The following is a 25,938-nucleotide window of genomic DNA, read 5'->3' as shown; positions in this document are numbered from 1 at the left end:
TTGTCCAAGCTCCAGGACCACCCCAGACTTTGTTCTTGAGGGCACCCCCTCCGCCTCAGGGCTTCCTTCCTTGTCTTCTGAGCCTCAGATGTCTGCCCCCCATGTGGAGGGCCTGGCCTCTCCTTCCTTCTGTATTTGAATCACAGGACAGATCAGCCGCTTGCCTGTCGCTCGCACCCTCACTTCTCCTTTGGCCCAGCACAGCGCTCCTTCTCCCGGCCACCTCCCATTTCCTTTAAGGCCGGCCGTGAGCAGATGACTTACTGACCGTCCTGTAGTTAGCAGAGTAGACAACGGCGTCCGTAGAAACAAAGGCCTCCCTCAGCGCACTGGAGAGCCTTCTTAACCAAGCTTGTCATGGTTTCAGCAACACTGCGTCACGTCCTTCCCTCCTGTCAAGGTGGTCCTGGCATGTCCACCCCTGAGATCTGCCAACAGTAGTAGGCTGCTTCTATTTCTAGGGTGACTTAAGGTCTGCAGACACTTACAGATATTATCTCATTCCCTCCTCACAGCCATGCTCATTCCAGCCAGCCTCATCTTGCAGATGAGGAAACTGAGGCAGGCTGAGGGTAGGTGACTTGCGCATTTACACAGCTGGGCTTTTCTGAGGCCAGATTTGAACTCAAATCTCTCTGCCTTGTGCCAGGGCTCTCCCCTTCATTGGAGGGGAGCCTGCCTCCTCACACTACCTGGCTATTATTGGTACTCGATATGTTGACCTCCAGCCATGGTCTGAGGCCACTGTGGCCAGTGGCTGGGCTCCCGACTTCCCCTTCCTGTGTCGGGCCCCTGGGTGAGGTGAAGTTGGGGGCCAGCCTGCTTTTTCTGCCCCTCTCTGCGGTCTGTATATAAGCCCCGCAGCCCTGGGGCCTCCTTGGAGTATCTGGTAACTGGCTGACATTCAAGTTCAAGGGGCTAATTGAAAGAATGCTTTGGAACCTCAAAGTCTTTGAACCCACAGGCGTTGCAGCTGAACCTCTGGCCTTTGGCAGCACTAGAAAGGAATGGGCCAAGCCCTGGCACTTCCCACCTCCAACATTTACTCTCTCCGATCCTCAGTCCTTCCTTTCTCTATTGTATTCCTCACTCTCTTTTGAAGGGTAAGTCGGAGCACAGAATTGCAAGAGATCCCAGAAGATGTCTGACCCAACTTTAGGGATCCCTTCTGCCAATTTCCCGGCCCCTCAGACTCCACTTGAAGATTCATAACCACGGGGAGCTCACTACCTCCCAAGTGCAGCTCAGATTGTCCCACAGTCAAATGCACCTTCGGTGACGTGTTCCTTGAAGAGCTCTGGGCCTCTCTGGTGCACAGAACGTGCGGGATTGTACGGAATATTAGTGTCTGCAGCTTGTCCTCTGCCCTGCGCTGACAGTCATTCAGGCAACGCCCTGGCCTGCCTGCCAATGCTCAGTGTCTATTGACTGATGTAGAAAAAGGAAGTTAAGCCTTAGAGAAGGAAGGAAGGGTAGCCCCAGAGTGTTCCAGGCAGCTGGTGAAGTAGGTGGTCTCAACCTTCCACTCCAGTTTTGCTAAAAACCCTCCAGAGATAGTTTGGGAAGAAAATTCCATCCTGACTAATCCAAAGAAGCAGAATACTAGTGCCCGCTAGCAGGTGGGGCTTTCTGGTCACCACAGAGTGGCCTTTGCCATGCCTTAGCCTATTGGAGAAGGCAGGATGAGCCAGGGTCCAGGTGCTGAACTCGGGCTCCAGGACCTGGGTTCTAATCTAGCCTCTCACACTTTCTGTGTGACCTTGGAAAAGGAGGGAGGACCTCAAAGGGCCCTTCCATGTGTAAGCCCTGGGGTCATGGGCGCAGCCTTGCAGAGTGAAGCAGGGAAGGCGGGGCCCTGGGGAGACTGAGTCCTTTGGGATGCGCTGGATGAGGCAGTCACAAGGTTTGGGTGCCTGTGAGGCTGACCGTGGCAAGACAGCCTCCCTTGCAGACCCTCAGTCAAATGGGACCTCCCCTGTAAAGTGGGACAGAAGTATTAGCAGTGCTTCCCTGCATGGTTCTAGGGGAGGAAATGCTTTGTGCACCTCGGCGTGTAAATGGGCGCGGGTGTTGGGGATTGTTTCCCGCAGGCTTCAGAGTTGCATATTTGCTAAGTGTTCTGTGATTATGTCTCCCACCCCTCCACCCGCCAAAAAAAAAAAAAGAGACAAGGAATGTGGTCAGTCGTTTTTCTGTCATGTCTGTCTCCGTCACCCCATCTGAGGTTTTCTTGGCAAAGACACTGGAGCAGTTGGCCATCGATTTCGCCAGCTCATGCAACAGATGAAGAAACTGAGGCAGCAGGGTGAAGTGACCTCCCCAGGGTCACATAGCTAGGAAGTGCCTGAGTCCAGATTTGAACAGGACCACTGAGATTCCTGACGCCGGGCCAGCCTGTATCCTCCTCACCACCTGCTGCCCCTGAGGAATGTATAACTGCTCCTGTTTCATGCCTCCACTTCCTTCTCTACTGGTCCCTGACCTCTCCCTTAGCTGGCGTTGGGCCAGATCTGGTCCTCCACCCCCGGGCCTTTCCCCATCAGCAGCACTTCCCTTATGACAGGCTGTGTCTCTGAGGGTCCTGTGAGCTCATTGGGCATTTTGGAGATCCCGGCCATGGGTAAAGTGCTTGGGCCGAGATAAAAACCATTGTGGAAACACAGCCAGCATCGTGCCGCCCTTTATACCGTAGGCATTTGGTAATTATTAGCTTGAATCAGCGGCCTCTCCCTCTATACCTGTAAGGGGGGAGGGTGGAATGTAGGACACCCCGACACAAGGTCAGAAGGTACCTCTCAGCCCAAGTCTTGGGGGAACGCTTTGGGGATGAGGTTGGTCCTGGAGTAGATGGCTGACGCAGGAGGGGAATGAATGACCCCGGAATGGAGGAACTGAGAGACAGTGGTTTAGAAGAGGGGCCGGTCACCAGACTTCCAACGAAGGAGGGGCAGAGAGAAGGGAGTGGGCAGTCAGCAGTCCTTCCTGGGACCTTGGACCAGGGGTGGCCCTCCTGCAGCGGCTCTCTGCAGAGGGAGGGCCAAAAGGGAGGATGTGGGTGAGCCAGCTTGTGGGAATCCCCAGAACCAGGGCAGACGGCCTGGGGCCAGGCAAAGTTGAGGAGAGGCGGATTGTGGAGGGACTTGTCCAGTGCATCCCAGGGAGGGTGCTTAGGAGGCAGACTTTGGGCGTGAGGTCCGTGTTATAGGCTGAACGTGGTCCTGCTGGAGGGTTCTGTCAGTGACCGGAGCAGTGCAGTGTGTGCAGACAGGTGGGGGGAGTGTGTCCATTTTCTTCGGGAGCCCCAGCTTTCTCATTTGTAAGCAGGACACGGGCCCCAGGCCCTCCCTAGCAGGGCGGTTCTGAGAAAAGGCTGTCCTGTCATTTATAGAAGGCTTTTTCTGAGCCCTCAGGAAAAAAAACCTCAGCCCAAAATATGTGAAAGATAAGATGGAATTGATACTGGAAATTAAGTGGGATGTTGATTTTGTTGTTTCTCATTCAGACCATGACCCCATCTGGGGTTTTCTTGGCAAAGATCCTAGAACAGTTTGCCATTTCCTCCTCCAACTCATTTTGAGGCAAACAGGGCTAAATAACTTGCCCAGGGTCACACAGCTAGTAAGTGTCTGAGGTCAGATTTGAACCCATGAAGAGGAGTCTTCCTGAGTCCAGGCCTGGTTCTCTGTCCGCTGCAGCACCACCTAACCTGGATGGTGGGAGCTCGGTGGAGGGGCACTAGAACATGGATAGATTTCTTGTTTGGTCCTGGACTGGTGGCTGTGCTAAGAAGCATTTTCTTCCTTGTTTGAACGAGTGCTGATTCCTCCTCTGAGCCCACCTCCTAGAACACAGCCCAGGGCTCTGCCTCTCAAACGTCCAGGGCAGAATGTGGGGAAGTCTAGTCAAGAATCCTCAAGAATTCCAGAGTGTCTTCTGAGATTCCCCTTGTGGGCAGCCTCTTTGTGGGTCTCATTCTAGTTAGAAGGGACCTGGTGGGTGTGAATCCCACCAAAGGAGAAAAGTACTAGACTTGAGACCCAGCCTCAGTTTCTTCACCTGTAAGTGGGGCTAACACTACTTGGAGTCCTTAGTAGTTCACAGGGCCATCATCTGGAGGGCATGTAAATCACTCTGCCAACCTTAAAGCAGACATCTACTGGAGTGATTGTGGAGGACTCTGGCAGAGCAGAAGGGGCTTCCTCGTGCAGCTTATAGAATCTGAGAATTCTTGGCCCGGAGAGGTCTAAGGGGGAATCTAGTCTAGGAATAAAGATGTGAACCCAACACCTGCTCTCCCGGCCACCACTACCTGCTAAAACTGGGCAGGTGGGAAAGGACTGAGCTCTCAAGTCAGTCCAGTTGGAAAGATTAAAATCACTTGGTCCTTTTGTTACTGCCTCATGAAGGAAGCCAGGTGGGGCCGGCAGGCTTCCCCTGTCCTGGGAATGAGCTGTCTTCTAGACCAGGGACTGTAGTGGCTTGGGAGAGCCAGCCTCCACCCCAGGCCAGGAAGAGCTGTCTTCAGGCCTCACCACTGACCCCTCCGGGCTGTGACTTTGGCTCCCCAGAGGGAGGGGGAATTCCATTGCTGGAGAGTTCCCTATGCCGATAGATACAGGTCCAACAAGAGTCCCTCTAAGAAGCCGAACAGTAGTGAATGCTGTTAGTTTCGTTTGCTTGACTGCTGGCTTTTCTTCCTGGTTGGCTCAACCTATCTGGGGAAGGTGGGGAGGGGGTGTTCTGACATCTTGTGTTTCACTGATAGAATCACTTAAGTGTCTTTGAAATCATGTTTTTCAGTTGTGTCCAACTCTTCATGACCCCGTTTGAGGGTTTCTTGGCAGAGATATTGGAAGGGTTTGCCATTTCCTTCTCCAGCTCATTTGACAGATGAGGAAACTGAGGCAAACAGGCTTGAGTGACTTGCCCAGGGTCACACAGCCAGAAAGTGTCTGAGGCCAGATTTGAACTCAGGACAATGAGCCTTCCTGATTCCAGGCCTGGTGCTCTATCTGTTGCACCGCCTAGCTGAAATTTTAAAAAAGAACAATAGTCCAAGTAGTGCCCCACTTGGACCTCATAACAACTCTAGGAGATAAATGCTGTTATTATCCCCATTTTGTAGATAAGGAACCTGAAGCAGGCCACAGCTCAGTGACTTGCCCAGGGTCAGATGGCTAGTGAGGGAGGTGAGATTTGAACTCGGGTCTTCCTGACTTTGGCCTCGCATTCTAACAGCTACACCACCTGCCTGTACTTGTCCAGGCAGATCTTAGTAGAAGGGAAGGGCTTACATTCTGGCAGTCTGTTCAGGGAGCCCATGAGAGGTCTGTTCTGAAACAATGTTTTCTTTTTTTTAAACAGTGGACAGAAGATTGCAGAAAGTCTACCTACCCTCCTTCTGGGCCCACGTGAGTAAAGCAGTTCTCTTTTGGGTCTTTGTGTGATTTCCCCTTGGGATCGTGGCAGAGGGGATCAGGAATGGGCCCTGCAGGCAGGAGGACCGGGCTTCCCGGGCTGCCTCACGCTTTCTGAGCTGTGAACCGCTCTTTGCCCAATTCCCTCCTCTGTAAAATGAGGGGGATGGGCTCCGGGGTCTCCGAGGTCAGGCTCCAAACATCTGAGCCTGTGCATCTTGGGGTCCTGTCCCTGAGCCGTGCCCCAGAGATCTCAGGGAAAGGAAATGATGTCAACGCGGAAGGCCTAGTTCCCCGTCCACACTTGAGGGCGGGCACCCTTCTGTCCATTCCAGAACATGAGCCCAGGTGCGGCACCTGACAGTGGCTGCAGGAATTGGACAGAACCCATCCGATGCTTATTTCCAGGCCCGGCCGGGGCGTGGGGCCTGCGGGCAGTGGGGGCAGCCTCAGCCAGTGCAGAAGAGGGCCAGCAGTGGTCGGTGCATTCAGCAGTGGGGTGGCAGGGATGGTCCGGGCCTCCCTCCCTGGTGTCTCACGCAGGAGCCTCACTGCCCGCCTGGGCCCAGGCTTGTGGATTGCCAGCAGCAGGGTACCATCCCTTTCCTTCATCTCTGCATCCCTCTTGGCATACTCTGAGGTCACAGGAAACCCTGGCTGTAGCCGCTGGCAGACCCTGCTCCAGTGGGAGTGGACTTGAATCAGCCTTCATGCCCTGCAGAGAAATCGCAGTCACCTCCCGGATGGGCTGCCATGCAGAGGGTGTCGGTCACCTCATGGTGGGTCGTGGGCCAGGCCCTGGAGGAGCTTGCCGAAGAGGTGGCCCTCTAGCACATGATCAGGGCAGGGAGGCCTCAGAAGAGCGTGGTGTGAGAGCTGAGGGGAATCGGGGGGGCTTCCTGGAGGAGAAGGGCTTTCGATGCTGAGTGGCAAGGCCCAGGCTAGCATGGATGGCCCAGTGAGCGGGCAGCAGCCAGCTCGTGGTTGCCTCATTTCCTTTCCCCTTGCGTGGCCAGCTTCCCCAGGACCCCCTCCTTCTTGGGCTTCAATGTTCTCTGAATGGTCAAAAACAGAAGGGCTCTTTGATCAGGGGATGGTGATGACCAGGTCAGTACACAGGGACATCCCGTGTGAAGGACAGGATGGAGGCACTGAGCCCAGTGCTTGGCACTGCGTAGGCACTTAGTGATTGAGGTGGGCAGAGCGGAGGAGAGATCTTCCCCTGCCGCATCTGCCTGCCTGAGGATGCCGCTTTGGAAACTGAGAGGAGGGGGCAGACAGATGTCCTAGGCCAAGGCAGCAGCCCTTGGCCAAAACAGATTTGATCTGAGAAGGGCGGGGAGCAAAGGACAAGGACAGAGGCAGAGGCCGTGCCTGGCTTCTGAACATGGGAGCCTCGCGAACAGACGGGCCACAGATGGGGACGGTGACAGCAGGGCTCGGGGAGAGTTTGGTTTGGGGCATGAGACCATAGGCTCCCAAAGGTGCCCGAGAGACCAGCTTAGCACGGAACATCCAGGTGGGGACGCCGTGGGGACACCCCATAGATGGGCGAGGCGCCAAGGGAGAGGGCCGGTCTGGGGAGGCGGGTTCTCATCCCCCATTCCCTCCAATGAGGTGAAGCTCAGGGAATGAATGAGATTGCCAAGGGAGGGGGCAGAGAAGAGCACCATGGATGGGCAGTCTCTTAGGAGCCGGTGCTGTGTGACAGGACGGCCCCCCACACGTCACAGTTACGTGGGTCACTGGCCTCCCTGTACAGCGTGGCTCAACGCCCCATTCGTCCTCATCATCCTGAGTGAGGCTGAGCCAGGGCTTATCAGTTACTGAAACTGTAGCCTCTTTCTCCTTAAGCAGTTAGAGCTCTCATTCTATTTCACCAAATTATTATTACTAATATGACCAGATGTGTTAAAATAGTGACTACATGACTTGTGAACAGTAAAACCAATGATAACACGGCAGGCTGTGGACCATATTTTGGCATGAGATGACTGCAGCCAGAGTCGCCCAGCCCTCTCTGTTACGGCGTCTTCATGCTTCAGAATGGCTTCACGCCACCTTCTTCATTCAGGACAACAGGCGAAACTTGGAGGAATCCTCTTCATCCTCTTTAGCAAATAAAGCTTAGTTACAACAGCTCTGTGCAGAAAGAAGGCCTCTCTCTCATTCCTTGGTGGGTTTTTTTTTTTCTGTCTTCTCTAACCTGGACAGGCTTTTCTCCAGCCACCACACAGTTTTTCCAAACTGACAATTAAGAGTCTCCCCCCCCCACTCTCTGTGGAAATGAGGGTAGGTTCCATATGGCAGCTCTGCCTCTCATTACCCAGTTCTGGGGAAGAGAAGAGCATTGTGGTTGCAAGAGAGCAGGGTCCTTACCCCCGGGGAAAGAGCTGAGCACAGACCAGGAGGGCAGTGACCAGACCTCTCCCTGGATCACAGCACATTAGAAGCAACAAGAAGTTATGGGCCCCTAGACTGAGCCACAAAGCAGCAAAAGCTCAGGCCAGATATCCTTCCCAGATGTGAGCAGAGCCCGGTACTCACAAAGTGCAAAGTCAATAAGCAGGCTGGAAGAGTGAGCAGACTGATGAAGAACCCAGTCACAAAGAGCTACTCTGGGGATGGGAAACCTCAAGACATGAACTCAGAAGACAATTACTGGAAACCATCTACAGGCAAAGCCTCAAAGAAAAATGCAGATTGAAGACAAACCCAACAAGAATTCCTAGAAGAGCTGAAGAAAGAGATAAAGAGGGGAAAGTATTGTAAACATCAAATCAGAACAAGAGAAAAGATTGGGAAAAGAAATTAAAACCATGTTAAAAAAATTATGAAAAGAGAACAGCTTGGTAGAAGAGACAAATACTAAAGAAAATAATTTCTTAAAAATCAGGGTTCATCAAATGATAAAAGAGGTACCAAAAAATACTGAAGAAAATAAGTCCTTAAAAATTAGAATAGGTGAAATGGAAGCCAATGACTCCAGGAGACATTAAGAAACAATAACACAAAGTCAAAGACTGAAAAAGTAGGGGGGGAATGTGAAATATCCCCTAGAAGAAACAACTGACCTGGAAAATAGATTGAAGAGAGATAATTTAAGAATTTTTGGACTACCTGAAAGCCAGGATCAAAACAAGAGCCTTAACATCATATTTCAAGAAATTATAAAAGAAAACAGTCCAGATATCATACAACCAGGGGGCAAAGTAGAAATTAAAGGAATCCACTGGTCACCTGAAAGAGATCCTAAAATGAAAACTCCCAGGAATATTATAGCCAAATTCCAGAGCTCCCAGGTCAAAAAGAAAATACTACAAGCAGCCAAACAGAAAGAATTCAAGTACTGTGGAGCCAGAGTCAGGATCACACAAGATTTAGCAGCTACCACATTAAAGGAGCAGAGAGCTTAGAATATGATATTTAGAAGGCAAATGAGCTAGGATTACAACCAAGAATAACCTACCTAGCAAAACTGAATATAATATTTCAGGGAAGAAAATGGCCATTTAACAGAAGGAAAATTTCAAGTATTCCTGATGAAAAGACCAGAGCTGAATAGAAAAGTTAACATTCAAACACAAAATGTAACCCCTCAGAACTTTTATCATCATGGCAGTTAGAAAAGTCTACATAGAAAGATAGCATGGGTATGAGTGTATGAGGTTGGGATGATCTCAAAAGAATGGAAGAGTGAGAAGGAAGGATCACTGGGAGAAAGAGGAAGGGAGAGGAAGAATGGGGGAGATCTTACATAAAAGAGGCACGTAAGGAAGAATTTGTACAATAGAAGGTACAGTGGGGAGAATAGGGAAGAATATTTGAATTCCACTCTCATCTGAACAGATTTTCAAAGATGGAAGAACAGATACACACACCCCACACCCTTGGAAGCAGGAGGAGAATGGGCTAAGAGAAAGATTTGGGCACTAAGAGGGAGGGTACATTAAAGGAGGCAGTGGTCAGACACAAAACAGTCTTTTGAAGAGGGGATGGGGTAAAAAAGAATAAAATTTTAAAAAATAGGATGAAATGAAATATTCAGTTAGCAATCATAACTCTGAATGTGAATGGGATGAGCGGACATGGGAAGCAGAAGGGATTAGAAACCAAACTTCAACAATATGTTGTTTACAAGAAACATACTTGAAACAGACAGACACAATAGAGTTAAAATAAGGGCTAGAGTAGAATCTATTATGTTTCAGCTGAAGTAAAGAAGGCACAGGTAGCAAAGCAAAAGCAAAAATAGATCTGATTAAAGGAGATAATCAGGGAAACTATTTTGCTAAAAGGTACCACAGACAATTAATTAATATCAGTACTGAATATGTATGCACCAAATGGCATAGCATCCAAATTCTTGAAGGAAAAGTTAAATGAATTGCTGGAGGAAATAGACAGTGAAACTGTACTAGTGGGGGGCCTCAATGTACTCCTTTCAGATGTAGATAAACCTCAACATAAAACGAACAAGAAATTGCATACCCATTTAAACCTTCTCTTGGTGTATTTGATGTGAGATGTTGGTCTGTACCTGATTTCTGCTGAACTGCTTTCCAGCTTTCCCAGAAATGTTTGTCAAACAGTGAGTTCTTGCCCCCAGAGCTTGGACCTTTGGATTTATCAAACGCTAGATTACTATGGTCATTTACTACTGTGTATTGCATACCTGATCTATTCCACTCCATTTCTTAGCCAGTATCCGATTGTTTTGATGATTACTGTATTTTGAGGATCTGGTACTGCTAGGCTGCCTTCCTTTACATTTTTTTCATGGATTCCCTTGAAATTCTTGACCTTTTTTTCTTCCAGATGAATTGTTATTATTTTTTCTAGCTCCATAAAATATTTTTGTTAGTTTAATTAGTATGGCGCTGAAAAAGTAAATTAATTTAGATAGAATTGCCATTTTTATTATATTGGCTCAGTCTACCCATGAGCAATTACTATTTCTCCAGTTGTTTACTTCTGTCTTTTTTTATTTAATTAGTTTTTATAGCTTCATATACTTTTATTGCTTTCTCCCAATATATTTTTTATTTCATTAAATAATTCTCAATTACATGTAAAAAAACTAACATTCATTTTTTTTCAGATTTTGAGTTCCATAGTCTCTCCTTCCCTCCCCCCCAGCCCTCTCCTTGATAAGGCAAGCACTTTGATATGTCTTATATATCTGAGGTCATGTAAAACATTTTCTTATTAACCATGTTGCAAAAGAAAGCACAGACTTAAAAAAAAACAAACAAGAAAAATGAAGAAAGTTTGGAAAGTGTGCTTTGATCTGCATTCAGACTCTGTCAGTGTCTTTTTCAGGAGTTGAAGAGCGTTCTTCATCACAAGCCCTTTGGAATTCTCTCGGTTCATTGTATTCATCAGAATAGCTCGGTCATTCACGGGATCAGTGTTTGAGGTTGCTGTTCCTGCGTGCCCTGCGTGCCTGGCTCTGCTCACTTCTCTTTGCATGCATTCTTGGACTTTAATGAGCGATTCATGTGCTTCTATTCCAGGTACAGAGGTCCGGTGCCTTGGTACACCATCAATCTTGACTTGCCCCCGTACAAGCGATGGCACGAGGTTATCACAGACATGTCACCAGGGGTAGGAGAGAACCTTCCGCTTCTTCTTGACAGAGTTGTATATGATTTTCTAAACAAAATGTAACATTGCATTAATGTGTTTATTAACTCTTTGAAGAATCCTTTTTTTTTCGGCAGGGGGAGGCCCCATAGTTCTACTGTTTACTCGCCCATTCCTGATCTGTTGTTTTAGATCAGGCTTTCTGGAGGGCCTGGCTCCGGCCGTGCCTCGCACTTGGCAGTCTTATTGAGGAGTAAATCTCCTTTCCTTTGCAGTTATTACATTATCAAGTGTTACTAGCTTTGCCCAGAGGAGTGCAAAGAGATTTCAGAGAAGGGGGAGGCTGTTCAGAGGAAAGGGGGTGGTGGGGTCTTGTAGGAAAAGGGGATTGGTTGAGCCTCGGCCCCCAGGAGACCCAGTGGAAAGAGCACCTGACTTGGCATCAGAGATGGACCTGGGTTTAGGCCTTGGGTCACCTTTCTGGGGTCTCAGTGACCCGTGTAAAAAAAAAGCCGGGGCCTGATCGAGACCTCTGCACCTGTGCCCCCTCATGGGGTCGGGGCACGGGACGGCCCACAGGCCCCGTGGCAGTGGCTTCTGTGAGCTGTTCATTCCTGGAGAAGTGGGGCTGTCCTTTCCTCCATGGGGTGGGATATTTGTAGACGAGGTGCTGGTCTTTCCTCTTCCTCTGATGCCCTCCGGGCTCGCTCGTTCTTTGGACAGACTGCTGTGCCCACACTGCCCTCACAGAGTAGCCGAGGGTGCGTGCTGGGGCCTAAGCCGTTCCCGGCCCTCCCAGCCTGCAGTGACCTTGACTGAGGGTGTCATGAGACCATTACATTGTTCTTTAATTGGTTCTAGTATATGGATAAGAGGCTCTCTGGTCCAAACTCTTCATTTTACAGATGAGGAAACTGAGGCCCCTGGGGAGGAAGGCCTGTGCCTGAGGTCAGGCAAGGAATAAGGGTGAGGGCGGGGATGGGAAGCCAAGTGCTTTGCTCCTGGTCTGGGGCTCCTTGGCCTAGAGTACGGTAGAGATGGGTCCTTCCCTTGGGGTTCAAGGTGGGGCCTCACACCTTGGGAACTATTCCTTCGGGGGTCCCTTCACCTCCACGAGCTCTTGTTTTCTCAGTTATCCGATGAGCGGGCCTGGTGGTGCCCAGCCCGCCCACCCTTGCCCTGGTGGGTCTGCCCGTGTGGGTAGCTGTGGAGCATCAGCCACCCTTGATGGATGTTAGGGGCTTCCAGACATTTCCTTCCGGGCTTGGCCCCTGCCTCTGGAGTCCCAGCCTTCCACTTGGCTTCCCTTTATGGTCCTTGACACCAAGTAATCAGTAAACCAAGATGAGGTTCCCGGATGGCCCTGGGGCTGCAGGGGGTCTTCCCAAGTCCAGCCGGCCTCTCAGGCGGCTCTTGCCCATCTGACCAGCCCTCCACCCTCTCTGGTCATCTTCTGGGTCAGGAAAAAAGACGTAAAAATAATGCATGAAATGGAGTTTTAAAGATCCGGTTAGGTTGCAGTGAGCTTGTCTGGCACAGGAAATCATCCCAAGATACGAATTATAATTTAATTATCTGGACTTGGAGGCAAAGCACCTGGGTTGGAGTCGATGGCTTTCCTTCCGAACCTCGGTTTACCCATCTGTAAAGTAGGATTGTTGGGTCCGGTGGCTTCCCGGCTCGGAGCCTCTGAGGCTCTCATTGCCCTGTATCCCGGGGACCGCTGGGGTCTGTGCCGCCTGCTTCCTGACGGTTATGTTTGTTTGTCATCCCAGTTCCGGAACATCGTGCGGAATGTGAAGAACGTGGTGAACACTTTCTTTCCCAGTGGGAAAGTTATAAAGATGGTGGATGAGCGCTTGGTAAGGCTGGCTAACATCTACGGCGATCATTGTGGGTGTACGTGCGTGCATTTCTGCGCGGGGTGGGAATGGGGGTGTCTGTGGCTCGCTTCTCCTGGGCTGGGGGTGAGATGGGGGAGGGAGGTGGAGGACATGCTCCAGGGAGGGGGTGAGCGCCATTAGGACGCCGTTCTGCCTCACCCCTGACACGACTCCATCACCTCTTGGCCCCCCGGACATTCCAGTGCGCTGGCCCCCGTTGCCCTCTCTGCTCCAAGCCCTGCTGTTATTCTACTGAACACCTTCCCGTTCCTCAGCTCCCCTGTCTCCCACCTCCATCCCCCCCTTCTGCCCCCAGGGATAGACCCCCTTGATCTCACACGGCCCTGATGAGTCGTTCACTCCATGATGGAGAAGTCCAGAAGGTCTTGGCCTAAGCCTGCGGCTGCGAATGCACATGTGGCCCTCTAGGTCCTCAAGACTGGCCCTTGGAATCCCAACGTCGCATAACAGATCGCCTTAATGAAAGGATTTGTTCTGTGAAGCTTGGACTCAGTCAAAGGACCTAGACCTAACTGTAGCCCTAACCTAGAAGGTCCTTGGGTCCTGAGCCTTCCCTGCCACCATGGCGGGCATATTCTTCCTCCTCACTGATCCCTCAGTATTTGGTCCCCAGGCCACGACTCCCCCCTCACTTCTCCGTGGTTCACCGGGTCACTGTACCCATTCCTCTGCTCTCAAGTCCTCTACCCTCCCCTGGCCTACTGTGGGTGCTTGTGCCTTGCCAGGCCTCAGCCTCGGTTTGTCCTCATCATCTGCTCCGCCCCCCCCCCCACAGGCTGCCAAATAGAGCCAGAGGAACCCATCCCAGTATGCCGAGGAGGTTCCCGTGAATGGATGGTATCTGGTCTCCACTGGGCCTGCCCTCCACACATACTCCCCACAGTGGCTGGTCTAGATCTCCCCTTCTCTCCTTGAGCATCCCAGGGTATCCCCTCTCCCAACCCTAAACGAGGCCCTTGCCTCTTTCTTTGCTGAGAAAACAGACCACTGCAGGAGAGGGCTTTCCTCCTCTCTACACTTCCCAACCCCTTGGCATCCTCCACCATCTCCCCTTCCCTTCCGCACCTGATGAGGAAAGAGGCGGCCTTCTCCCTGCCCGTGGCACCGTCTCCAGGCCAGCACCATCCCCTCTCCCCCTTCTCCAGCAGGGTGTCCCCACTGCCATTCCTCTCTCTTCAGGCTCTCCCCACCCCCCTCACAGCTGTTACCCTGACTTTGGAAGAAGCTCGGTGCTATCCCATTCTCATGTTCTTAAGAGCGCAAAGCATTAAAACCAACATTTCTGTTTCAAAATTTTTTTTATGTGAATAATATTTTATTTTTTCTCATTACATGTAAAGATAGTTTTCAACCTTCATTTTTCGTAAGATTTTCAGTTCCAAATTTTTTCTCCCTCCCCTCTCCCCCTTTCCATGATGGCAACCAATCTGATGTAGAGTATGCATGTCACACATATTTCCACATTAGTTGTATTGTGAAAGAAGAGACAGGACGAAAGAAAAAAAACACAAAAAACAAAGAAAATGAAAAGAATGGGCTTCCATCTGCATTCAGATTCCATAGTTGTTTCTCTGGATGTGGATAGCATCATGAGACCTTTGGAGATGTCTTACATCCTTGCATTGCTGGGAAGGGCTAAGTCTATCAAAGTTAGTCATTGCACAGTGTGACTGTTATCATGTACAGCGTTCTCTTGGTTCTGCTCACTTCACTCAGCATCAGACCATATAAGTCTTTCCAGGTTTTTCTGAAGTCTGCCTGCTCATCATTTCTTATAGCACAATAGTATTCCATTACATTCATATACCACAGTTTGTTAAGCCATTCCCCAGTTGATGGGCATCCCCTCCATTTCCAATTCAAAACCAACATTTCAACAGAAAACCTACTGGGGGTTTAGGAGCAGCTGAATATCCAGTGTTTTCCCCACGCAGGGACAGTCTGGGATTTTTGCACCTTTTCCCTGCATTTCACTTTAGAACGAAGATCATTACTGTATTTGATATGGGGCCAACACTGAGCATGGCCTGATGCTATCTCTGCCTTCTGAATTTCAGCCCAGCATGCTTGGCAACCTTCCCTGGCCCTTTGAGGAGGAATTGAAGGGGATTGCAGACGTGTCAGGAGTCCCTCTAGGTAACCTCCAGGGGCCGGGGAGGGAGAGGAAAAGGGCTTTTTCTGGTTCTCTCAGTATTTTAGAATCCACTGTGTGCTAGAGGAATGTTTACGTGATGCTTTATGAGTTAAATAACAGAGGATACAGGAAGAATTGTTGAGACATCAAGGCCATCTCCTCCCTCGCCAAGAACCCCCTTATCTACATGCCCAACAAGCAGCAGACAGGCCTCTCCTCATACCGCCTATGACCAGGAGCTCACTACCCAACTTTGGGTAGGCAGCTTTCCTGGCTTCAAGCCTCCTTTTGCCTCCACATCCTCCCCCCCTGCCCTTGGGGGTCCCTTCTTCAGCTCCAGCCCCTCTGGTCTTCATCTCTTCAGAGCACGCGCATCCCTGCAGTCCCTGCACTCAGTGCTCGCAGGTGGCACGGCCTGGGGGCCCCTCTCTGGGGCTGAGGCGGGGAGACCACCCCTGGATGCTTCCCCTGAGGTGGTACTGTAGGGGAAGGGGCCCGCACCTGTGCCTGTCTGAGGGTATCTTGTGAGATTCCGCCCAACATCTCTTTGGATCCTGTATCTGACTTCCCCCTGCTCCGTGGGTGTCATCCACACCTTGATCAGGCCTGGATCCAAATATTGAAATGGTGCAGGTCCCCGGCGCCCTCCGGGGACGCCTCTCAAGCTGTCATTGAACCATTAGTGACAGGTCTTTGGCTTCCTTCTGTCCCCACCTGGCCGTGCTCTCTCACTCCTACATCTCTCCATCCATCCCATGAGAGACTGTTCAGAAGTGCGGCTGAAATCCTAGTCGAGCTCAGCACGGGGAGACGGACAGAGAGGTCTTCAGACACCGGAGATGGGTCAGGCCATGAGCAAGTCACACACCAGGAGAGGCTGGACACCACGGCAAGAGGAGGTCTCAGGCTATACTGGAGCACCTCCAGAGCCACCTCAGGGCACGCAACAGGGACAGGTGTGAACTATAAGCATCATCACCCACCGCCCAGTTCTAGATCCCAGATCCAGGGAGGGCTGAGAAAGGGACTGACTGTGCAGGGCAGCTGCGTTCCCGGGAGGGAGGCACGGGGCAGTGTACCGACAACAGAGATCAGAACTCACCACCACCAGCGGCAGCAGCGTGGCTCAAAGCCCAGGCACAGGGCAGGGTCTCACTCCCCACGTCCAGCCGAGCCCTCAGAGAAGTAACCAGGGTGGGGGCCGCAGGGGGGCCCAGAATTCTGCCACTGAACCAGCAGAGTCCAGCAGCATCTTCTCGAGCTCAGACCAGAGGGCAGCAATCCGCCCTGGATCAGACCCTTCTGGGGGCTCCGAAAGCTTGAAGGTCCCCAGAACTTGGAACAACACAACCCTCAGCATCCCAAGGGGACGCAACAGGACTAGCCAGCCCTTGCCTCCAAAAGGGCCACGAAGGCCAACCCTCACACCAAGTCCCTGGGAGAAAGGGCAGACCACAAAAGAACCCCACCCTCCTGAGATATTGGCCAGGGCGGGGGAGGTCTCTGAAGACACAGATATAGAAGAGAATGACTCCAGAATATCTCAGAGGAAAGCGCAGTGGAGATTCTGCACTGGAATACTCGGGAAAGATGAAGCAAGCAAGAGTTAAACATGTTTGTCTAAATGGAATGAGCGTTTGAGAAAAAAAATGGAGAAGAAATGAAAACTGTGGCAGAGAGAATTGGAAGGGGAGTCAAGACTTAATGCAGGAAGTACAAAGCCTGCCTGAGCCACAAAATTCCTGAGAATTAGAGCGGACCAGAAGAAAGCCAATGACTCCATGAGGCAACAAGAAACATTAAAACAAAGTCACAAGGCAGAAAAAATAGAAAATGGCAAAGCCGAGTGACCCAGAAAACAGATGGAGAAGAATAAAATGAAGACTTGGTGGACCCTGTGCATTCCACAACCAAAAAGGAGGCTGGATATCCTATTCCAAGAAATCTTTGCAGAGAAGGGCCCAGATCTCTTAGAAGAGGAGAGCAGAATAGAAATAGAGCCATGCTTTGTTCAGCTGTCCCCGCCGAGGGCCTCCACCCTCCTCAGCACCAAGGAGCTGTTGTCGGTAGCTGGGCCCCTCGCCCTCTGGGGCATGGGGTCCCCGGGTCAGGAGGTCTGCACACCCTCCGTCTCTGGTCTGTTTGCTAACCTGGCGTGTGCCTTGTTCCCTTCAGGTGAGGTTCTTTCTTTCAACATTTTCTACGAACTCTTCACTATCTGTACGTCCATCATAGCAGAAGATAAGAAAGGTAAGAGATATGTATTGGGTGGTGAGCACCCGAGTGGGGAGGGACCTAGGGCTGGCTGTAGATGTGGCCTTCCCATTTTGGCCTTATCTGCCTGGCAGACTCTTCATAGGTGGCAGACCTTTGAGGCCGCGGCTAAAGCCTGGTGTGCTCAGACTTCCACACGCATCCAGTCACTTACATTAGTCAGCAGTGAGGCTTTTAGGATCTGTCCAGCCCTAACGTGGCGCCCCCGACCACCCCAGACCCAAGAAGATCGTTGGTGCCTCTGCACTTGGCATTCCAGCCCCCTGCCAAGTATGGCATCCTCCCTTCTTTCCCCTCAGCTGAACCTCATGCTCCAACAGCAAAGACAGCCCTCGAGACTCTGGGGTCATTGACCACTGGACGATGGCATTCCACTTCTGCCTCCCTCCTCAGGAAAGGGCTGGCTGCCATCTTGGGCAGGGAGAGCGCTGTGATAAAGGAAGGCGCCCTCTCTTCCCCCTGCTCACTCAGAACTTCCTAAGTCCTTGGTCCTCTCTGAAGCCAGATGTAGAACCTAAGAGACATGGCCATGGCAGCATGGCTAGCTTGACCGGGTGCCTGGCCGCACTAGCCAGCCTGAGGCCCTTTGGTTTTGTGGCCAGCAGAGGACTTCCCATTGCGGTGAACTGGAGGAAAGGGAAAGACAGGGACCATCATGGGTTCTAACCCTCACTTCTTGCTCTTTTCTTTCCTGAGGTCATTTGTTCCATGTTAGAAATATGGATTTTGGTGTCTTTCTTGGGTAAGTGCCCAGGCTGGCCTGACCACCGACAAGGCACAAGGGCTGTATCTGTGGCCATGTAGGCCACGTTGTGTGACCAGGTGTCTGATATGAGGGTGGAAGGCAGGCCCAGCCTGATCCTGAAGTCCATGGGTGACCAAGCCTTTAGGCCTCACTTAGCCTGAGGCATCAGGGAAGGGGCCCCAGAGACAGGCCTCCTGTAGAGGCAAGAGAAGCGGTGTGGGGTGTAGCTGTGAGGGCTGAGCAATTGAGCCGGGAGGAAGATGTAGGTAGAGCAGGCGGGCCGCGGCCCCTCCCTGGATGTGCCCACCAAGAAGGCTCGGTGTTGGCCTGGAAGGGGTCAGTGACAACCCCCACTCCACCCCCATGCCAAAGCCTTGGATTATCTTGGGGTGCAGGCATCCTTCCCGGGGTCCTGCCTCCAGAGGACACCATGAGCTTGGGGCCCGGCCCATCCCTTGGCATGCCAGGCACACGTAGACGTGTCTTTGCAGGTGGAACATGAACAATAATTCCTGGACTGTGACAGAAAACCTGAAGCCGCTATCGGTGAATCTGGATTTCCAGAAGAACAATCGGACGGTCTTCAAAGCCACCTCATTTGCAGGCTACGTGGGCATGTTGACAGGCATGAAGCCAGTGAGGAGCCTCTGTTTCTGAGCTGTGGGGAGTTGGGGGGAACTGCCAGCAGCATGGCTGCAGCAGCTTCGGGGGGGAGAAGGTGGGACGGAAGTGAAGTGGTCAGCCTGAGGGTGGTCTGATGGCAGAGCTGGCACAGAGGAGCTGGGTCAGGCCCCAGTTCTGCCTTCACACTCGGCACTGGGCCTGGCTGGTCTGATGGGAAGAACAGTGGTCCTCAGCACTGCTCTGTCCACGTTTCTCCCAGGGGACCTTCAGCCTGACCTTGAATGAGCGCTTCAACTTGAACGGGGGCTTCCTGGGTGAGGAGCGGCTTGTGGGGCCTCCTGGGCGGGGGTGGGCCAGGCTCCTCAGAACATCCCGAGGCCATCTGCGCATGTCCCCTCTCTCTTCAGGCGTCATAGAATGGATGTTGGGCAGAAGGGAAGACATGTGGATAGGGTTCCTCATGAGAAGCGTGCTGGAGAACGCCACAAGGTAATGGGTTGTGCACAGCGGCCCCAGGGTGACTCTAGGATGCCTGGGTTCTGGCCCTCTGCCTTGGAGGCCCTGAGGCCCCCGGGACTGCCCCAGGACAGCAGGCCTGGGGACAGTGGGGAGGGGGAGGAGGACAGCACTTTGGTTTCTGAGTTCTAACAAGGGCTCAGGCTCCCCTCCCTCAGGGCCTCCTCCCCTGGCTAGGAAGGCTGCCCCCTCACATGGGAGGGTGGCTGCTGCTGTCTCTGCAGAGGCTTAGGTAAAGGTTCAGAGGGAGGTCCAGAGTCAAGATGTACAGCCTGGCTTCTCCCGTCACGAGTGCCTTGTGACGGTGTGAGGTCAGAGGCCTCTGTGCCTCGGTGTCCTCTTCTGTCAAATGAGTGTGATATCCCCTAGCGGACGACCCGCTCCAGAGGGCTGTGGTCAAGCGCCAAGTGAGACTGGTCACCTGGTTGGGGAAGCCAAATTCTCAGCAGTCCCTGGGAGATTTTTATCACAGGCCCCTCAGGGAGTTCTGGGTCTGAGGAGGCGTCTCCTTTTTACGTTAGTCCAGAAATGACCCTCAGACGCCAACATCCGCTCTGACTGCTACTTCGGGCCACAGCAAATATGCGGTCCCTCCCCACACAGAACCCCCAGACCAGCGCCCTCCGGAGAGGGCGAGAGCGGCCCTCAGGCCTGGCTCTGCTCTCTCTGGCTCCCCATTCTGCCTAAGTCTGGGCCGCTCCTGGGGGCTGCTGGCCACAGACGCCGTCATCACTAATGATAAAAGCTTCAGGAACAAATGCAGGGTCTCCCAGAAGGGAAGCCCCCCGAGGGCGGGTGGCGTAGACCGAGGGAAGCAGTGACGGGTTCTCCCGCTCACCTGTGCACAGTTACGAAGACGCCAAGAACCTGCTGATCAAAACCACAGTCCTGGCCCCGGCCTACTTCATCCTGGGGGGTAACAAGTCCGGGGAGGGCTGCGTGATCACTCGGGACCGAAAGTCCACCGTGGACGTCTACGAGTAAGTGTCTGGGGGGGCGAAGGGAGCGGGGCGAGGCTCAGGGCTCTGTCCGTCTGTCGGTCTGCCCATCTGTCTGTCCGTCCATCCGTCTGTCCGCCCGCAGGCTCAAGCCCAAGGAAGGCAGGTGGTTCTTGGTGGAGACCAACTATGACCGCTGGAAAGCCCCCTTCTTCATTGATGACCGGAGGAAGCCCGCCACCCTCTGTTTAAACCAGACCACACAAGAGGTGAGTCTGCAGAGCTGTCGGCCGAGACGGCAAAGAGAAGGTTTGGGCTCCTTCCGGCCAGCCGTTAGTGGGCACCTACTGTATGCTTTGGGCTCTTGCTTCTGTGTGAAGAGGGGAGAGCGGGCCAGGCCCCAGCACAGGGGAGGGAGAAGTCAGAGGTCGGGTTTTGGGGGAAGAAACGTGGCTGAATTTGGGAGAAACGGAGGAAAGATGGAAGGACTGGAATCTCCAAGCCCCTCCTTCTAGGTAGAAACTGGGGAGGCTGGGGGGCCGGAGGGAACTGGAGAGGAGGGCGTGTCAGAGCAAGGGAACCAGAGGCAGAGGAGAGGGGCCTTCAGGTGGGGAGCGTGGGCCAGGCTGGAAGCCAGGGTGGGCCTCCTGGAGAAGGGAGGGGCACAGGAGGTAGAAGAGGGCATGTTTGGCCTGGTAGGACAGTGGAGAAGGACGATGTGACCCCCCCGGGCCCAGGGTGGAGAAGAGCGGCTGGGCGTATGGAGCTTAGCAGTAGATCAGAGGCTCTGCTTAGAGAGGAGGAGGAGAGGCCTGGCCTGACAGGGTGGGGAGTGGGGAGACCCCAGAGCATCCCGTGAGGACAGAGCAAGGAGAGAAGAGGGGGTGGGATTCCTGCAGGGGGGGGGGGCTGAGGTACCTTACTGGCCAGCCCGGGATGGGGGGAGGGAGGATTCCCTGCTGGGGGGGGCACCCAGGTACTTCACTGTCAACCTGAGATGGGGAGGGAGCTCGGGGAGGCCTGTACTGGTCAGCCTGAGATGGGGGGGGGGAATTCCTTTCTGGGAGGAGAGGGGGCCAAGGCCCCTTACTGGTCAGCCTGGGATGGGGAGGGGGATTCCCTGTTGGGGGAGGCCCATAGTGGTCAGCCTGGTGACGTTGCTGGAGAGCTCTGTTGTGTCCATAAAGGTGGCCCTCCTGACCCTTATCCAGACTTATCTGCAGTCACAGGAGCCCAAATGTTGCTGCTTCTCCTTTGTTCTGTAAGAGGACGGTGACATCAGGAAGGAGATTCCATGACTTGCATGTGAATTGGGTTTAAGTGAGGCAGGGCTGTGCACGGTCACTGGCCTCACCCTCTTTTCTGGAGCCATCTGGATCCAGGAGCTGGACACAGGTCAGGACCACGGTGATGACCCCGATGCATGGGAGACCCTGGCCTTTTTAAGCTAGGGTCTTTCCGAGGTCTCTTTGTCTGAAGCAACCCCCATTCAGGGATTAAAGGGTCATTGGTAAGAATGGAGGCAAAAGATGGTCTGCATCGGGGGATGCAGAAGAGAAAAGTTAATGTGGGAAGTGAGCAGCTGGCCGAGGAAGTGGCATATGAGAAGGGGGCGGACAGATTCCCAGCCACAGACAGCTGGGAACCCAACGGCTCATCTGAGGGGCTGTGAACTAGAAAAGGAGGAAGGAGGAAGATAGCCTGTCATTACCCCGCGTTAGATGCCATAAGAAAGGAAGCAGAATCACGTTTGAGACGCCCCAAAGTTCATAGGAGACAAAGTCCGGGGAAGGAGCGGCGGGTAAAGTCCCCGACCACAAGCGTCTGCACACAGATGCCCGGATCTGAGGCGGCCAGAGGAGCCTCGGGTCCTAACCGAAGCATCCCCGAGGCATGGGGGGCTGGCCCCCAGAAGATGGTGATGGGTGGAGGGCATGTTGGATGGTAAGAATATGCAGGGGGGGTTCTCATGGGAGGAAAGCCGGGAAGCATGAGCCGAAGCACGTTTGTGTGAAGGTCAGTGGAAGGAGAAACACAAGTGGTTTGTCACTGGCACACACTAGAGACCACCTGGCCAGAAAGGACATGCCTGGCACATTGGGGAAACTGATGCTGCGCCTGGCAGAGGGAGAGGGCGGTAGTGGAGGGCTTCGGTCATCCAGGCTGTGCTGGGCTCGGGGTCAGAGGATGCCCTGGAGCCTGGGTGGTCTGTGCCCACGATTGCTTTGTGCTCTGGGAGGCTGTGGACACCTGCAGAAGCTGGCTTCAGTCTGGGGAGATCAGGCAGGGAGAGATCCCCCAGGGAGAATGGAACGAGGGCGGCGGGGGGGTTCAGGGTGGCAGGGAGGTTTTATCCTTGGCTTGGGCCTATGGGTACAACGTTGGCACTTATGGACGTCGTAAGTAATGAGAGGGCTCGTTCAGACTTCAGCAGTCTGGGATCTGCCCTCCCATGCCTGGGGGGATGGGACAGTGCTGGCTCTAGATGGTGGCCTTCTCCCTCCTGAGCCCCACCTGCCAGCATGGATGGGTCTGTTGGTGAGGAGCGAGCTCTTGGGGCTCATGCTGACCTGGCGGGTCCTGCCGGCTCTGAGCTGCCCCCTTGGGGGGTCAGGGCAGCCGCTGCCCTGCCTTCAGGACTCACCAATGTGGCGCTTCTCTCTCCTAGAACATCTCGTTGGCCTCCTCCTATGACATCCTGTCCACAAAGCCAGTTCTCAACAAGGTAATTCTTGTCTGGGAATCCTCGGCCTGATACTCACCCCTTCCCCTCAGGGTGGTGTGAGCTGAAGAATCGGGTTAGCGGCCACCCTGGGTTAGGTGGCTTCATTTTTGGTGTGATGGAGAGACCAGTCACTGAGGTGTGGCACCCTGGTTTGTTGGGACAAACTGGGCAGGAATTGCTTTTAGTCTACGCTCAGTAGGGTGGTGGCTGTTCTGGCAGTAGCGTGGCCATGTGGCCTGCAGGGGCTGTAGCTGCCAGTGTTGATAAGAACGGGGAGCCCCAAACCATGGCCATCGTTGGGGGGTGGGGAGCACGACCGTGTGGCACTCACACAGGGTGGGTGGGGAAGGGCTGAAGAGGCCGGGGGTGGGTCTGTCTGGTGCTTCTGTCTATAGAGGGTCACATTGGGGATTCTAGAGAGGCAGCTTGAGGTGGTGGGTGGGTAGAGCTAGCCTCAAGTCAGGAAGACCCCCTCCCCAGCTGTGTGACCCTGGGCAGGTCCCTCGTCTCTCTGCCTGGCAGGGCTGGGGCCCCCTGTTCCAAGGATGCCTCATTGCCCCTGTGAGAGTGAGCAGGCTGCCCAGTCTGGGGTTGTGGTCTGAACCGGCCAACGTGCTAAGGACACAAGTGGTGTTTCTTACAGCTCACAGTCTATACCACACTGATCGACGTTCCCAGTGACGTGTATGAGTCCTACCTGCGTGACTGCCCAGACCCTTGTATCGGCTGGTGAGGAGCAGGCATCTGGACTGTAGCAGGATCTCGGGGGCTCTTTTGCCCCGTGACTAGGGGAGCTCTGTGCAGGCAGGCCCTAGGACCAGCTTCAGAAGGCGCCTAGGACCCCAGGCTCATCCTCACTTCCTCATGCTTGTAGACAATCCAAGGAATTTACTCTAACGCTGATCCTCTGTGATTCTTTCTGAATTTGCCAGTAATTGCTAGGAAAATGAAGCAGTCCTTTGGCATCAAAGTCGCCGGCCTCTCCTAAATATGTGCCAGGCCTTGCTCTTAGATTAGGGCCCTCTGGGACCCTTGAATGGTGGGATGGGCTCCCACGGGCCAGGCCCATCCCACAGGACGCCGGCCAGCCCGCGGTCACACCAGAGCCTGGATCACCGCCCTGGAGGGGCGGTGGTCAGCCGAAAGAGATGGACGGTTCTGGGCTTTGCTCTTGGCTGAGCGACCACGCGCTTCTTTTTCTCCCCATTAAAATAAACACACTGTTGTGCAACACCGCCTTCTGTGGTTTCGGGGCGTCCCCGGGTGCCACGGTGCCTGGTGAGCGGTGGTGGCCTTCTCGATGGGGCTGTGGAAGGTCCCCACCGCCTGCAGCGACTGGCTGTCGTCTGCTCCAAATGCTTCTCAGTGGGCAGTATACTTTTATTCCAAAAATTCCCCCGCCCCTTGTTTTCCTAGCTTTCAATTATCAATGAGAAAGGTATACACCCACTGAGATCCTGTGTCTGCTATGATGCTGGGTTCACAGCGGGCATTCAGGCAGTGCTGACGTTGTACTCGTGTGTGTGTGTGTGTGTGCCTTGTGGATTGAGGGGGACCTGGTTTAAATCCGGAGCAGGGGTTGAGGACCGTGACGGGAATTCACGGAGGAGCATGGCTGTGATTGGCCAGCCCCCACCCCACCTCTGACCCTGGTATCGCCCGTTAGCTGTAGACGTCCAAGTCCATGGTTGGCGCGTCTCTCCTGGGGCCCCCAGAGCCTCCACTTTTGACAATACTGCACTGTGGAGAGGAGAGAAGAGGAGCCCCAGTGCTGGAGGGACAAGGACGAATTAGCACAGACAAAGATAAAATGGCCTACTCACCTCCTTTTTTTTTTGGGGGGGAACCCTGCACCCAGCGCAGCCGTGACTGTGTGGCCGGCCCAGTGACTGCTCACTTGGGACTGGACACACTGTGCCCTGCCGGCCCCCTGGGGTCCCGTGTGTCCACCTCCAGCCCCTTGGAGTGACTGGACCTCTGTAGCAGTGGCCACAGGTGGCTGCGTGAAGTGAGCGGCAGGTTGGGTCCCGCTGCCATTGCTGCCCAAAGTGAGCGAGGTCTGAGGACTCCACTCAGACCCTGAGGCCTTCACGCAGACAGCTCCAGGGTAGTTTGCTCTTTACTGTACAGGAAAGGAAAATCATCGCAGTCTCCCTCTGAGGCCACACAGCGCTGTGCATCGCATTGGATGGCTGGGTCTTAGCGGCCCAGGACAGCTCTGGTTCCCTTTGGGGGTGACGATGAACCAGACAGGAGAGGAGATCCTCCAGTGGACTGCGGCCACTTCCTGTCTCGTGGGCTATTTCAGCAGCTTCCCAATGGCCTCCCTGCCTCCAGGCTCTCCCCTCCCCGTCCACCCGCCACCAGGCGCCAAAATGACCTTCCCAAGGTACAGGCCTGGCCGTGGCACTCCAATGGCCCCCTCTTACCGCTGGGTCAAAAGCGAGATCCAGGCTGGCACCTCCCATGCTCCTCTGTGCCTCACTCCCTTTCCCCACCGCTGCCTCCCAGGGAGCAGCCTTTCTACAAGGAGTAAAGGGGAGGAAAGAAGGAGGAAGAAATGCCAGCAAAATGAACCCAAGCCCTTGGAGGAGGAGGGGGCGCCTCGAGACTCCTCTTGGGGGCCAACCTCAGCCTTTTGGTTTCCCATCATTTGGTTTCAGGCAAGCCGTGGCGCTCCTTCATTCACATTGTCGTCCTCGGCTCTGTTCTTTCCTCGGCTCTCCACTCTTCTCTTCATCATATCAATCATTTCTTACAGCACTGGAGCACAGTTGACTTACCCATTCTCCAGCTGATTGGCATCTATTCATTTCCAATTTGCTACCCCCCAAAATGCAGCTATAAATATTTTGGTATTTATAGAGTCTTTCTTTTGGTCAATGACCAAATGTCTAACTGTGACATCTCTGGGACAAATATGAGTATTTAAGTCACTTTATTTATAACTAGAGATTATTAATTTACATAAGTAGAAATTTGCAGCTCCACTGGTAATGCATTAGCACACCTGTCATGCCACAGCCTCTTCAATGTGGACTATTACCATCTTTTGGCATCTTTGACAATTTGTTG

The 25,938-nt window shown here is 53.3% G+C and overlaps 1 protein-coding gene across 1 annotated transcript in view; it reads left to right on the top strand.

The window, feature by feature from the left end:
- The window catches only part of ASAH1 (N-acylsphingosine amidohydrolase 1), a 29,267-nt gene extending 5,173 nt beyond the window's left edge, over positions 1-24,094 (top strand). Inside the window, exons 2-14 of the mRNA XM_020976733.2 lie at positions 5,365-5,411; positions 10,934-11,024; positions 12,779-12,865; positions 14,965-15,043; positions 17,217-17,291; positions 18,012-18,057; positions 18,552-18,696; positions 18,944-18,998; positions 19,092-19,173; positions 20,049-20,180; positions 20,284-20,407; positions 22,807-22,863; positions 23,507-24,094. Of these exons, the coding sequence (XP_020832392.1) occupies positions 5,365-5,411; positions 10,934-11,024; positions 12,779-12,865; positions 14,965-15,043; positions 17,217-17,291; positions 18,012-18,057; positions 18,552-18,696; positions 18,944-18,998; positions 19,092-19,173; positions 20,049-20,180; positions 20,284-20,407; positions 22,807-22,863; positions 23,507-23,596 (1,110 nt within the window). The 3' untranslated portion in view covers positions 23,597-24,094. The remainder of the gene's footprint in view (positions 1-5,364; positions 5,412-10,933; positions 11,025-12,778; positions 12,866-14,964; positions 15,044-17,216; positions 17,292-18,011; positions 18,058-18,551; positions 18,697-18,943; positions 18,999-19,091; positions 19,174-20,048; positions 20,181-20,283; positions 20,408-22,806; positions 22,864-23,506) is intronic.
- The last annotated feature ends 1,844 nt before the right edge of the window (positions 24,095-25,938 follow it).

This window comes from Phascolarctos cinereus, unplaced genomic scaffold, assembly GCF_003287225.1.
Source record: "Phascolarctos cinereus isolate Bilbo 61053 unplaced genomic scaffold, phaCin_HiC Scaffold_9;HRSCAF=440, whole genome shotgun sequence".
NCBI lineage: Eukaryota > Metazoa > Chordata > Mammalia > Diprotodontia > Phascolarctidae > Phascolarctos > Phascolarctos cinereus.
This window is presented reverse-complemented; position numbering and strand designations above follow the sequence as displayed.